A 15,127-nucleotide genomic window follows, 5' to 3' on the forward strand; every position below is an offset into this window, starting at 1 on the left:
ATCTTCCCTTATTGGGGCAATAATAGTGAAATAATATTGTTTTGCTTAAATTTGTGGGGTTGCAGGATTAGAAATTGAATTTTAGTCTTTTTAGGCGTCTGTTCTAATTATCCAGCATTCTGTTTTGAGTTGATTCGATTTTAATTTTTCGCGGTCGAAGATGTGGAGACTTCCATTAGAAATTAGAGCAAGTATACAGAGACCAATAGAGATTTTTAGGGCGAAAATTCCAACTCGCTCGTCTTCCTTCATTATCGTTACACCGTGGCCGCGTCGCGTGCGCCGCGCGCGCGCTAGCGCGCACCGAGATGGCGGGTCGGGCGCGGCGCGAGCCGCATTTCGCCGCGGACGGTTCGATAAAAATCAGTCGTCGCTCGGTGGCTGGCTTCGTACGATCTGGAGCCGTTCCGCGGTTCCGTGCGTTTTCCTCTTTTCCCCACCTCGACGACGTATCGCGGCGTATTCGCGGACAGCGCGGTTTCCCCTGCGTCGCGATCTTCACGATCCCGGCGCGTCACCGCCGGGTCCCCGGAGTCCGGAGCGAGACGGTGAGTAAACTGAGTAAAAACCGAACCGAGTCTAAAAGGGGGGCAAAGTGGAGTCCCGCGGGTAAACGGCGGTTTCCTCGCGCGCGGGCGACTTCCCTCGGAAGTCGAAGTTTCCCTCCCGCGGGAGAGACACGCGCGGGATCAGCTGGTCCCGTCGCCGTGGAGTATAGCGTCCTCGCGCGGCGGTCCCACCTGCCGCGGAATCCGGAAGAGCCAACCGACCGGTCGAGCCAAGGTTAGGCCGCGGATGACGCTTGTTCGCGTCGCGTCTCGCCCCCTTCCCTGCCCCTTGATCCGGGGCGGCGCGCCGACTGCAACGAAACTCGCTGTTTCGTCTTCGGAAAACAAGACTGTGTTCGTCGAAATCACCTGGAGCACAGGATTCATTCGCATGTTTCGCCCTTTCTCGCGCGGACACCGAAGGGTCCTGGATTTTAACGCGCCGTGACGTTATCGGTAACCAGGCTCTTCCGCCCGGTGCTTCGAGTTGGTCGAGTCGTTTTTTTTTTTTCTTTTTGCATTATTTCTCTCTTATTTCCTTATTCTTGTTTCCCTTAATATTTATTTGCAAAGATGACGGGTGTATTACAGGAAAACAATAATTGTTTCATGTTAAAAAAAAATTAGTCAAGCGTATTATATAAATTGTCTTTTTAAGGACGAACGATAAAACGAGGAGAAAAAGAAGCGCATGGCCGTGAAGACCGTCCCTTTAACCGCGCGATAAAGGGCTTCGAGCGAGTGATTCGCGCGCGACACGGAGGCGCCAAGGCAAAGGTTCCAGGACACGCGTAATGCGCGCTTTCCGCGCTCTCCCCCGGGGGTGCGGAAGCGCGGCCTTAATTGACACGAATTCGCGCTGCTCCGGGAATTTCTGGCGGCGTCGCAAGGCGCCCCTTCGAGGGCCGAGCGGAACCCCCCGCGGGCTTCACGATCGTTGAATTTGGCTCGCCGCTAAATTACGTCTTCCATTCTCTCTCTCGCGGCTGGAGAAGCAAACGGGAGGTTTCTGCCATCATTCTGCGATGTTTGGAGAACCTATATTTCACTCGTGAAACATGCATGTGAATGTAATTTATTTAAACGCGCATATGTGCGTGCGTACTCGCCTAGGGTCCCCGGGCGCCCTTCCCCCCGTCCGGAGGGTGCTCCGGGATTGATTTCCGCCTGGCAGAACGGATCGCAGAATTTATTCTCGATTACCTCGTTACAGCGCGAACCCCGACGACGAGACGAGCGAATATCAGCCTCCCCGTCGATCGTCGATAGAGAGAATCCAGTCGCAGGGGCGTTGTCCTCTCCCGTCATATCCCGGTTGCACGTCCTTCACTTCGCCCGTCCTCGAAAGGGAGAGAGATACGAAACGGAAAAGGAAGAGAAGAAACTAAATCCGACTCGGGGAGTCGGGGATGTGAACGCGTGCGTTGCGGTCATCGGCGGCCCGGCTGATCGATCTCTTCTTCTCTCTCTCTCTCTTTCTTCTTTCTTGTCCACGCATGAAAACAACGGCGATGCGTGTACACACGACGTAGGATCCCCCCTTTGCCTTTGCCTGCGAGAAAAACGGATGAATCCGCGCGCACAGCGGATCCGGAGTTTTGAGTACCGCCGTTTGCGGGAACCGTCCGCCAGAAGTAGTTCATCATAGCGGTGCAGTTGTGGGAGGATACGCCGCGTCTAACGTTTTAAAATCGTAGACGGATTCGTCTTGAGCTTCGTTCCGAGCGAACAAACAAACGAGTAATAACGCACATTCACGTTTTGCTGTTAGCACGGGCAGCGCTCCGTTTCTAACTGTGTACCGAAAAATTAATTTCAGATGATTATCGCCGTCACGCATACGTGATATCGGTCTGCCCGTCACGGGAATCGGAGCGTCACACGATGTGTATCTATGCACGCCGCGCGGTAACGAACGCGCGAGGAGAAACCGATGGGAATCTGTCGCTGCAGGCAGAAGCCTGAGTTCGCGGCCGTACACCTGAGAGAGTACCCGAATATATCCTTTTCTCATTATCGCTCGTCTCGCCGTTCCAGCGACAAGCAGGAAAAGCCGCTTCACTCCGCCCGACTTGTTCCCCAGCTATGACGCGACGGAATTTGCCGATATGTATGTAACAATATACGCATATATACTCGTGGAATGTTTGGCAAGTGGTCACGCGATGCTCGATTGGGTCGACCTCAAATCGAAAAGCTTATTTCCAAACCGTCTGGAGAACTCGCGCCTGTAAGAGATGCAATTTATATAGGTCTTTCAAGTCGCGCTACAACACCCTATTTTATTTCCCTTTCCATCTTCCAGCGTGTACAATTTTCAGAACGCAATTTCGCCGCGTGAAGTAACAATAGGGCAATCGGAGATCGTCAATTAACCACGGTTATGCCGCTACATCAGTCGCAACTTTGTTGTAAACGTTTTATAATAGGTGGCTCATTGTCAGTTAACACTTTCGTATCTTTAAAAACTGCAGCTTTACCGATATTTCAGACTTTTCATCCTAATAATTAATACTGTGGTATTTCAATTTAATCTTTTAGCGAAATTACGTAGGAGAGAGGGAGAGAGGAGATAAACTCAACGGCGGCTCTCAACGCTCGAAACAATCCGTTCTTAAAGCTGTTCCTCGCAGCTTGCATTCGTATTTCTGTTCAAAGTGCTCGATACTTAACATCGTGTGCTTTACGCGTCACAAAGTCGTCAGCGTGAGAAAACTTTTCGTGGTTGCGTACGATAATTTCCATTTATAAAGAAAGAAATATAAATTCAAGAGGGTGTTTAGTTTGGAAACAAAACTCTTCGGCTAGGCGCCAAGGAGGAAGGCAAACGTCTGGCACGGCCAAGTATCTCATTTCTTTCGCATCCTTCTCCCGCGTTGTTGCACTTTTCTGCCATTCTATTCTTTTTTGTTCTGCCTCTCGTTCTCGGTGACGAGTTGATGCACGCCACGTGTGCGCCGACAGGCACACGACACGTGTACCGTTGTCGTCTCTCCCGGAGAGAAAGATCCGACGTGCGTGCTGCGACTTTTCGTGAGCGACGGTAATCGAGATCAAACTCGCGCGGATTAACGACCTCTTGTACAATTACTGCAATTACTATTACTGCTATTCTAGCAGCGGGAAGACGGGCGCTTGTAAGTTTTCGGATTGAGACGGCTTCTTCGAGTCGCTTTGCGGCCTCGTGGCACGAAACGCTTTCTTACGACGTGCGATAATCGAGCTCACCGGACCCGATCGCTCGCCACCCGGCTTTCGACGATTAAAAGAAGAGATCGGCGTTTCCCGGGGATCGTAGTACGTACGGACTTATGCTTGACGAGCGAGAGGATCATTTGCCTGGGTATACTTGAAACTGTTTCATTGGCGAACGATGTTATCGAGCACTTTGAACGGAAATACGAATGCAGGCTGCGAGGAACGGCTTTAAGAACGGATTATTTCGAGCGTTGAGAGCCGCCGTTGAGCTTATCTCCTCTCTCCCTCTCTCCTCCGTAATTTCGCTACAATAATAAGATGATTAAAAGATTAAATTGAAATACCACAGTATTAATTATTAGGATTAAAAGTCTGGAATATCGGTAAAGCTGCAGTTTTTAAAGATACGAAAGTGTTAACTGACAATGAGCCATCTATTATAAAACGTTTAGAACAAAGTTGCGACTGATGTAGCGGCATAACCGCGGTTAATTGACGATCTCCGATTGCCTCATTGTTACTTCACGCGGCGAAATTACGTTCTGAAAATTATACACACTGGAAGATGGAGAGGGAGATAGGGTGTTGCAGGTGTACATATGTATATCGTGTTGCGAAGGGCGCGAACGCGAAAGCGGTGGGGAGGATGATGCCGCTGAGTGTCGTGCACATTGAAAGGGCAGGCTGACTGGCTGGCTGGATTCGAGTATCGCTGTCTCTGTGTTGCCGGATCTCGTTCGTTAGACCATGGGCGAGCATAAGCGCCGACTCGTAACGAGAATAACTCCCGGACATTCTTCTGGGGAGAGAAAAAATACATATAGGTCGATATGGGAAGTTCTACTTCTTCCCTCGATAAACGCGTTTATTTCTGTTGTTCTTTAAATCCCGCATTATTGATCGCGATTCACTCTTATGTCATTATTTGACTATATTTACTTGTTTATTTTTTAAGAGCACATGTATAATAATTATAATCATCGTAATGTGTATTCTACGCGTGTTGTACTTTGTAACGCGCAATCGTGACGATAATCAGATAGTAAACCGGGTGATAGTATATCGATTCGCAACTCTACGTTTCTGAGAAATGTGCATTATGCAACCTCTTCGCTCGTAGCCGGACGCAATCTCACTCGCGAACTTATTTATTCGCAACCTGACCTAAGGGGGATCAAGCTTCGTGAATCACCCCAATCAGCCGTGCGGGATGAATCATATTGTGTATCGCATTTATCTCACGCTATTCCTCGTCGTTCGCGCGAGGCAATATATATATTTTACATGCATATTTTACCCCTGCGAAATCTTTCGCGCGTCGGCGCCTCTGGCGAGACACGAGCTTTGGATTTCAACGTTAAGTACGGACAAGATTCTCGGATCGTCTTTGTTCCTCGCGTATCCTGCCTCGCGAGAACCTGATTATTCCGGCCGACGATTCGCTCCGAAGCGCATAGAAACACTGCACTTCTTTTCCGCGCGAGACCATCTCTCTTTTTGCAATTTACCGTACAAGCTTTGATACGTGAGTTACAGACAAGCTGAATGGGAATTGTCACGAGCTGAGAATCCCCGGTGGTACGATATCATCGCGTTGCAAACCAACAACTGTATAAGCTCCGTTTCAATGATACTTCATGTTAGACACCCACGCTCGAACACGTTTCTCTACTCGAGAGAGAAGGAGGGAGATGAGAGCGCCGTACTTCTCGTAAAAAGAAAGAAAAACGGCTAATCAAATAGACTACGATGACGTAGGCGAATAGCGTGTGGGATAGCTTATTTGTTATAACGTTTTAAAACGATAATTGTCCAGGGGGGGGGGTTGGCGAATAAATGCCAGTTCTGTGTAAGCGGAATCGTCATCGCGGCAATCATGTGCGACATTCCTCTGAGAGACATCCACGCGCTATTCGTCTCTGATCTATGAATGGATGCCATTCATCCCTATTTGTGTTCTTATCATTTGATAAAAGCCGGTGCAGCAACGACAGGCTCGTTTCCTGGCTCGCTGCTACCGCGCGCCTTCCGAAAATTTTATTTTCTCTCGTCTCTTTTTCAGGAACGCATCCTTTTACATATTCCTCTCGAACGGTATACCACTCGGACTGATGCGTTTGGATAGGAGTAGGATCGGAGTAATTGTTTTGCCACAACAGCGTCGGCGAGCATCGTTACTACGCAGTACGGTCGGCCGCTTTCAGCGTGAAAAGGTCGCGAATGGGACCGGAAATTGTGCGTGCGGCTCCGAAATCGCACGCGATCACGCGTGACGCTGCGGCGCTGCATCGGAGCGATCGGATCGACTGCGATAGCCCGGCAGTTCTCGTTTTAATGTTGCCGAGAGCCTCGAACTGGGTCAAAAGGCAGAGAGCTTGCGACCGTCCGCGACTACCCGCCAACCTACTTGGAACACATCCGAACGGAATCGCGAATATTCTTTTGCGCGTCGCGCTCCTCGCGTTCCGGGACCAGCATGGAGAACATCGATCTGTTCGAGGGCCGGTTTTGTTCTCGCGTGAAACATTATTTTATTCTTGCATGCGCTCCGATACTGCACATTTATAATCAGAACGTAATTTTCCAACAAAATTGCTGAACCATAAATCTAAATGTTTTCATTATTATATATACATTATTATGTATTCATTATTATATATACATATATACATATTTTCATTATTATATATATACATTATTATATACAAGTACGTAAAAAAGAATTTTTTTAATGTACTTATACATAATGAAAACATTTAGATTTATAGTTGCAACCAATAATTGTTAGATAGCAAAGCTAATCGATGTTCCATTTATTGATTCTTGTCGTTTGCCCCATCGCGATATTCTCCAATCTATTCCGAGAAAAGTAACACTTCCGGATGAGCAGAATAGAACGGAGATTATTGTCGAAGACAAACAAAATCGGATTCGCTCCGTTGTCGAGGCGAAAAGAGAACGATCACGAAACGAAAGTGCGTTATTATTCTCTGCGAAGTCCCGGTTGTATACCCATCGCGACGTAATTTCCTCCGAACCGGAACGACGCGAACCGATAACTATGCTATGCGTCTATCACGAGTTTTCACTTTTGTCACGCAAACCGCGGCGGCGAAACTAGTTTGGCGGCCGGTTTTACTCCACTCTTTGAAAACGTCCACTGTGATCCACGCGGCCGCTGAAAATGTGTCGGGTCAAACGCTGGTGGAAATAATTTCGATCGAAGTGCCCGTGAGTGTATCGTGCGAAAATAAATTGCGCTCGTGACATTTCGGCGGGTTGCCCTTCGTCAGTGGGACGACGCGAACTTTTTCATTCGCTTATATATATTTTTGCAGGATCTGTCGCGCCTTGGGAAATGTTTTCCGAAAGAATTTTGTCGCGTCTCGCGAGCGATTCATGCTGGAGTCGCGGTGTATCGTCGTCCATAAGTAGGAGAAAAACACGACGCGGCGACGTAAACTGGCGTGAGGGAGAGAGCGGACGTAATTCGAAGCATATGCGTTGGTGCGACGGCAAGAAGAGTGGAATGTTCAGAATCTTAAACGTTTAATGGGACATAATCGGTTAATAGGTCTCGCGCATTCAGCCAAAGCCGGTCAGCATCACCTCACGCAACGAATGGCAACGCGCGTCGTTGCCCTCGCACTCCGGATATTTTTATCGTCCCTATAAAATTCTATTTTCTTTCGAACCTTGTCTCTCTTCTTTTCTCTTTTTCTCGTTGCAGCTTGGATCGCTGCATCGATAGAATCTCCTCTGGTCATTTTGTACACTTGCGTTTACGTGAATATTTTTATACATTCCCTAATTTTCCATAATTTTCATTCCTAATTTTCCCTAATTTTCTCGAGGAAAACTACATTTGTCGGCCTATCTCTCTCGTTCACTCTAGCTCTCGTTTAACTCTAGCTTTAGTTGTAATATCAGCGTGCAATCATTCCGCGTATGTTCCTTAAGAGGAAAGCTCTATATACGATCGATCTCTCGTCTTTGATTTGCAGCCTGGAATGATAAATGGTGGCCACCAGCAGCATGGTATATGAGGAGATAGTCGGTATACGGGGCAGCTGACCCCAGCCACCGCGCACGCTTTTCACGCGCGAGATGCCCCACAATCTAAACTCAGCTTCCACCAACTCCGCCAACACGGGACCGAATCATCAAGCTTATCCCCAGCAGCCGTACCACCGGGAGAATGCAGATGGACTTCAGCCCGAGGTAACGTGAAATCGATCGATCGTACTTCGTACCGATAGGTCTGGCCTACGTCGAACATTTTGTATGTAGCGAACGGAGTCTCATAACGGAACTTCCGATGCGTTTTATGAGTCAGCCTTATTGAACTGCAGCTCTTTTATCGTTCATTTTGGAGAAATATTTTATATGTTGACTGCCTTAAACGACAACTCGTCGTCCCAGACCAACAAAAAATATTCTTAATCAACCTTATCTTGTTGTAAAAAAATTGAAATACGAATAAAATATTCAAAGAATATAAAATACAAAGTAAACTCTAAAATAATGGCACCGTTCTTCAGAAAGAACCGGTGGAATTCGACACGTCGCATTTGCGAGGTGCTCCAACGGAGGTCGAGGCGTTGGTGCACAACATCAAGGAGGTTGCCCAGCAATTTCTCTATCACTGGCGAACGTTTCCCATCGTTCTGCCCCCACCGTTGTCCTCGTGTACGGAGGGCGAGGATACGTTGGCCCGAAAGAAATACCACCTGAGGGATCTTTTCGTGGCGCCCAGCTTCGATGAACTGGACGCTGTCGCCGTGGATAGCAAGGGCGAGCCCAGGAGACTGACCAACAAGCAACTGGAGAGTATCAGGGAGCGGGGGTAGGTGTTCTCTACATGGAGCGTAGCGGATGTCTCAATGATTTCCTCTCTACTCGTTTGACGATCGTGATAGCTAGTCATTTTGTGTAATTATACGTAGCGGTAGTAGTTAGTCATTAGAGAGAAAGAAAAATAATAGAAAATAAGAGAGCAATGTAACGTAGCTGTAATGGATGAATATGCCATATATCCACGTCGGGTCACCCATCGAATCTGTCGAAATATATAAGCGAAAAGCGATGATATCGCGATCGGGCGCGAGTGTTGAATCGATACCTAGCTTGCATTTTCGATGCATTAGACGCGCGGAGCCTCTCTACGCGGAGTAAATAAAGCGATTTCTTGCTTCAAGTGCGTGTGTGTCTGATATGCTCTAACGATTTCTGTAAAGCTTACACAAGGATAAATATGGAAAGCCGAAGAAGCTGAATGCCACTCAGTTGGAGAGCATTCGAAGATGCGGGTACGTGTGACACACCTAAGCGACAGTGCTTAAAACAGTAAAAGACAATGTGTTAAACGTTTGTGCAAATAGGTCGATAGGTAAACTTGTACAGCGACCTCGGGATTGACTAACCCGGCTAGCTTCCCTCGCGCGAGAACGGTGTCGCGTTCACAGCATGATCTTTCATTCCGCACCGCCATTAACTTACTTTAAACGCCCGATGAATCATATGCGGAGCGTTGATGAGATAAACGCATATTACCGTATAACTCTTTTGCGCCACTGGAATTGGAGATTGGTGTAACATCTTTTGTAAAGTGTGTATTCATTATCGCATGGCACTCGATTTGTATAAACCGTATATCCCCAGCTGTTGTTTGTTATTAGTTTTTAAGTTTGGCTTGTACATAATCGCTATTAAAGAAAAAATTCACGGGCTTTAGCGAGTCACTATAGGACTAGTCGATTAATTCAGCACGGATTATATTATCAACGCTATCGAAACAAGTATCCCTGGTGAAATTAGAATACGAGTAGACACTACACGTCGCTGTGTAAATTGTTTCATTACGGAAGGGGAGACACTATTTTTCATCTTTATTTGTTACATTCCTACTATCCCAAATTGTTTCTCTATAGGACATGGCGCTTTGTATGATTTTGGCCGTCGCAAAATCGGGAGATTTTTACCGCGCGGTTGACCGACGATTCTTCTTGCAGGGAGTTCGAAGTGGACTCGATCAACTTTGCCGGGCAGACTCACCGATGGCGATTGAGCGGTCTCCTGCAGCGCGGCCGAGATAGACGGCGGGACGCGTTGCTCACAGATCTCGCCCTGGCGACTAGGTTTCTCGTTGTAACGGCAAAGGCTAGATTAGTTTCCCATTGCTTCAGTGTCTCGCAATCCCTTAAAGCATTGTTAACGGGGCTGTTACGACTTCTCGGTGAGCAGTTTGCGTCCTTCGCGCGCTTGTATGTGACGTCTAAGCCGCACATCCGCATTACCGACACCGCATTATATCTATATATGCTGTACATACATATACGTTGCATGTTACATTTATATGCATCTTGCAGACATTATAATCGGCGTGCCGTCGCTCCAGGCACACAATCTAGATGCTAAAATTAGGGAGGAGCGCTGCCGGTACCTGGTGGCGGAATTGGTCTGTAGGGTAAGACATTGTTTTTATTATTTCCCGGCGTGAGATACAATCTCCATTGCGTAAACCTAAGTCGTCGTTTTTGCTCCATACGTCGCCGTAGTCGGAATATGAGGATTCTCTGGAGCTACTCTGTGGATTTATACGGAAGCAGCTTCGTCGGGCGACCACGGAGAAATTCGAGGTCGAAAGAGAATCGTCCCAGCTGTTGCCCGTTTCAGTTCCTTTCGTATTTGGAACACCTGGTGGGGCTGCGGTTGATCTCAGACTGTTCAGCAGGGACATAATCAGGAAAGCTCTGCCGACGCTCGTTGCGATTCTGGAGAGAGAGACAAGAGGCTGGTTCCTTCACTTTAGAGAAAGACTGATATCTGAATTGAGAGCACAAAAGAAACCGGACGAGGAAATAGAACGAGTGAGGAATACTTTTAATTAAGAAATTTACAATTACATTTTAAATAAATATGTTTAATATACATTTATAAAAGAGATATACATTTATTTAATTAATATATGCAAAATAAATTAAAATGTATTTACCGAAATTTTTAGGAAGTTAATGAAGCGGTGATGCGTGAATATTTACAAAGAGTATACTCGAATATCCTGTCGCATCCCGACATACTTGCGCTAGGCGAAGGTATCGCTCAGCTGCTGGTTCAACAGGCACAGTCGGTCGTGTTGATGCACCGAGCGGTGGAGAACATGCAACGGAAGTTATCGCAAACCAAAGAATCTCTGCGACATCGTATCGAGAGCGAGCACCCGATCCTGTCGCGGATACAGCCGTGGATGCGCGATCGCATGCGCGAGGCCGAGGAGAATTTCATCGAGGAGTGCGAATGGAGCGCGCATGAAGAAGCTCTCGCGCTTTGCAGCCATCAGAATCTCACCCAGACTGTGTACTTCCTCAATCGTGATTTAACTTTCATGAAAGAGGTATCTACCGCCCGATCTTTGAATTCTATTCTATCATCTTGGAACTTGTTAGAAACCTGGATTTGTCTGTTTCAGAGAGAGCCTGTTCTCCTGAAAGAACTGCGGAAGGTGAAAACCCCGACGAGGACTTACCAATGGCCGACGCAAATCTGGTTACCGAAGAACTGGATAATAAGACGTAATTTCCAAGGCCAATCCGAAATCATTCCAACCGTACTGAGCAATACTCCGACTTCTATCACGACGCCTCGCGCTGATCCTAGCCAGCCTGTCTTTTTGGTTGAAAGAGAGATTGTACACACAACTACGACAAGGTACCTCAATCGATCAAACTATTATTATGCATTCTCATGTTCGGTACTTTTAATGATTTTGTGATAAAGGTGGCCGATGTGGCGCTGGATAAATTACATCGCCAGGACGTGGTGTTGGACTTGGAATGCGATGTTTCTGTTGGGTGTAGCCGTCCCGTGGTGTAGTCCAGTGTCTTTCCGCGCTCTACTGCTCGTGCAACCGTTTACTCCCGACTTGGAATTGAGTCAACTAAATGGGACATTGTTCCCGAGAAAGTCTTCGCAAATGCCTACTCTCTGTTCCCGACTAATAGCACTCTGGAGGCATATCAGTAAAAGTCGGACGCACTTTGAAACTGAACCAGACACAGGTAAGATCGCTTTTTATCACGTTTACATTTTAACAGAAATATAATTAGAGTATCAGACTCTGAATATTAGTAATGCAATATCAATACGTTAACGATATCTTTTTAGGATTCATCGGCAAAGGCATGACCAGACATTTAAATAGGCTATGGAACTACGGTGCCAAGGGCCTATTAGGCACACTCATCATCCTGTTCATATTTCCCGTGGTGTGCGTCCTGGCGAGCGTCAGTTCGCTGATTGTCGCTCTCACTGCGGTCTTATGGTTAGTTCCTCGTGCGATGGATCTCCTTTTTTTTCTTTTTTAAAGTAGAACGTAATTGAATTTAACTCATTGGCTGTTTCAGGATGCCTCTGGTCACGTTGACGCTACATGCGTTCATGGCGCTCATAATGGATCTGGATAGTCCTGAGCCGAGCCGCAATCGATACTTCGTGGTGATGGAAGCGTTGGCCTGGAACATCGGTGTTCAGGGCTGTCTGCAACCGATAGCAGCGTTATTCGTAGCCTTTGTCCTGTGCCCGGTCATCTCATTCGTGATACTTACAAGTAAATAAAATGAGTTTCGCGAGGAAAATGGCACTTACGAAAAAGTATATGCAAAATAATTCTATTTTCCAGTTGCTGTGATACGTTACTGGGTCAGGGTGTTCTGGGATACGGTTATGTTCCATCTAGTGATCAAAAATAGAGGTCGAATACCAGCAAGTGACAGTTTCGTCGTAAAGAGAATAGCTGGACCAGGACTAGCTTCGGATTACTATTATCAAGTGAGTATTATATTTTTACCCATGGATATCTGTAATGCCTGAGGAATAAAATTTAAAAAACTCAAATTATCTTTGTCAGATAAGAGCGGAGCAAGCATTGGCTGCGTTTGAAGCGAAATTAGAGCTGGACGAATTACTGGCTTTCCAGCAAGAGACCGAGAGACTAATCACTCAACCGCAGAGAGATTTTACTCAATTTGTCGAGGCCTGTTTCGGCCCGTTCGCCGCTAGTCTCGCCAAGACAAAGGATCCGTACAAATCGCTCGAGAAAGAAGCCAAAGATTTAATCGCCGTGCTGCACGAGAAGCTGGACCGACGAAGAAAGAATTTGCAGACGGGTCTCGGCGTCGCGGTGAGGAGTAAGATAAAATTAACAACTTTCGACTTAAAGGTAATTATTCTCCGTAATATTCTATGTGACTCCGCGTTCTATTAATACTCTACGAATTTGTATGCGCGTATAATCCAGTAATCCGGTTACAATAGAGTTAAAATAACATTGCAGGTAGTCATACAGCAAGGCGCACTAATGCTGGAACGTCTCTATCCTACTCATGTTTTCGCGAGATTGCCTGGGAATGAGGAGGATTTCTGGGAGAACAAAGGTTTAGGGGTATGCGACTGGGCGGGACTGGCAGGGCTTATGTATGCCGATATTTTCAGTCTGGATTTCCTACAACCGCTCGACGATTCCGACACGAAATTTAGATTGGAGCCACATCCAGGAGTTGATCTATCACGGTATACGGACATGGTGCACAGCACCGAACTCGGTGGCATTAACGGGCCCGATTTACTCGGTGCCGTTTACGCGCCACGCGGGAATATCCAAGTGCATAGCCCGTATCTCGAGGTGTCCGCCTTTAATCCGAGAGCCAAGCAAGCCAGCAACAGCAGAAAGTCCGACAAGCGATGGTAATTATCTCCTAATCGTGTTACAATTTTTTGAAAGAAAAAGAAAATATGTAAAACGTGATTCTCCGCAGCGACACCAGCGGCCTGTTGACGTCGACGAAAATCCGGAGGCGCACGATGACGAGCGAGAACAACTCGGAGGGACGGTGGCAGCCGTGGAAACGCCAGATTCATCCGTACAGCGCAGAGAAACTGGTGATCCCTCTGCCGATTCCGCATCCTGCTCACATAGCGGTGACGATACACAATCGCGACTCGGAGGACCCGATACCGCTCGACTCGGAACTGTGTCAAAATATCCTGCGAGCCATCGAGGAGTCGCCCGGTGAGATGGCGACGGAATACGTGAGCCGGTACAGAGGCGGCGGCTGCGGCGGCGACTCCAGCTTCGACTCCGTCGCGTCGCAATCGTCGGTCTCGATCGACACCGGCCTGGACAAGGAGAACGAGACGACGCAGGAGACCGCCGCGACGAACGCCGAGAAAGACGGCGAGACCTACCACTGGACGCTGTCGAATTGGGGCGGTGGCATGACGCGAAGGCGGAACAATTCCGGATCCATAAAGGTCGACCTAGCGTCACCGGAGGACGTCACCCTCGACACAGATACCACCAGAGTGATGTTCAGCACGTACGGAACAACCGTCTAAATTAAGACCGCCGTTACACGCGCCGAATAAAAACGGTTATCTCGTCTTCGCATTTTATAGATGACGTTAAAAAAGAAAAGGTAATGAAAATGAGACGGAAAAAAAAATGAAGAGCTCCGCAACTTTAGCGAACCCGATCTTAGAGAACAGCCTTTGCCATCCAAGATTACGCGAGGCAATATTAAATATTCGCATTATTCGCTCTCAGCTAGAAGTAATCGCGGAGATCAATCAGTATACAGATTAAGCCGTTTGCCGACGAATTCACGATTCCGATCAAAAGTGTGTAAATTCAAAGAGTTCGAGGATAGGGAGGAAAGCGCATTTACGGATTCAATTACCGTATAGGTATGTACGTGTAATCGAGATAATTCCCAGTGAATTACAATTATTTATATCGTCACGAAATTTAATCGCGCGCGAATCTCTTATTATATTTAAATTTTATCTGAGAGTCCGTTAGGCAGATATTACTCGCCGAAGTTATCCCTGCGATATTGAGAAGTTCGGAACTTTGATTATCGGACGAATACCGGTTTAACGAGGAATATCGCGCGATCGTTGCGAGATTCCGAAATTACATTATGAGATTTTTAAGAGTATTATATAAGAGAGGATTATATATATAGGTATATATAGAGAGAAAAGAGAAATCACAGGATATTCCAGATCTTAGCGCAGCAGGCAGAATTAGACGAGGTCTCTCCCTTTAATATTACGTTAATTAAACAAATGCGACATTCATATTGACATACTGTATATAGATAGCTAATTGTATAAAAATAAAACTTGTTAACATAATATTACTCCGGATTACACACTTTCCGTTATTTACGACTACGACACGAGGGCTAAAGCGGCGACTGGCCGCGACAAAGAGGATATACATGCTTGCGATCGTTTAATCGTTTAACATTTAACGCAACGTATACAGATATTATAAATTATAAGCGTGCGCTTGCCGGCGATTATGTCACCTGCGAGTAGAT

The 15,127-nt window shown here is 46.9% G+C and overlaps 1 protein-coding gene across 3 annotated transcripts; it reads left to right on the plus strand.

The window, feature by feature from the left end:
- Positions 1-357: 357 nt before the first annotated feature.
- LOC112465549 lies at positions 358-14,944 on the plus strand. 3 transcript variants are annotated; one of them, XM_025033142.1, is made up of 18 exons: positions 358-548; positions 1,762-2,288; positions 2,368-2,658; positions 7,751-7,967; positions 8,288-8,592; positions 8,984-9,055; positions 9,758-9,981; positions 10,115-10,212; positions 10,304-10,615; positions 10,753-11,139; positions 11,215-11,453; positions 11,523-11,803; positions 11,910-12,066; positions 12,149-12,351; positions 12,424-12,572; positions 12,652-12,963; positions 13,078-13,487; positions 13,559-14,944. In XM_025033142.1, the coding sequence occupies exons 4-18, from the start codon at positions 7,854-7,856 to the stop codon at positions 14,136-14,138; spliced, it is 3,843 nt and encodes a 1,280-aa protein (XP_024888910.1). In that variant the 5' UTR covers positions 358-548; positions 1,762-2,288; positions 2,368-2,658; positions 7,751-7,853; the 3' UTR covers positions 14,139-14,944. The 3 variants fall into 3 exon arrangements, with proteins under 3 accessions (XP_024888910.1, XP_024888902.1, XP_024888917.1); XM_025033134.1 differs by lacking the exons at positions 1,762-2,288; positions 2,368-2,658; XM_025033149.1 differs by lacking the exons at positions 1,762-2,288; positions 2,368-2,658; positions 8,984-9,055.
- The last annotated feature ends 183 nt before the right edge of the window (positions 14,945-15,127 follow it).

The sequence above is a fragment of the Temnothorax curvispinosus genome, unplaced genomic scaffold (assembly GCF_003070985.1).
Source record: "Temnothorax curvispinosus isolate PA1 unplaced genomic scaffold, ASM307098v1 QBEX01001516.1, whole genome shotgun sequence".
NCBI classification, from domain to species: Eukaryota; Metazoa; Arthropoda; class Insecta; order Hymenoptera; family Formicidae; genus Temnothorax; species Temnothorax curvispinosus.

Excerpts from the sequence above, each read along its gene's own strand:
- LOC112465549 (XM_025033142.1), top strand. The coding sequence starts at position 7,854 with ATGCCCCACAATCTAAACTCAGCTTCCACCAACTCCGCCAACACGGGA. Across the intron at positions 11,140-11,214 it reads ATTTAACTTTCATGAAAGAG|AGAGAGCCTGTTCTCCTGAA; the intron begins GTATCTACCGCC and ends TGTCTGTTTCAG. Across the intron at positions 11,804-11,909 it reads TGAAACTGAACCAGACACAG|GATTCATCGGCAAAGGCATG; the intron begins GTAAGATCGCTT and ends ATATCTTTTTAG.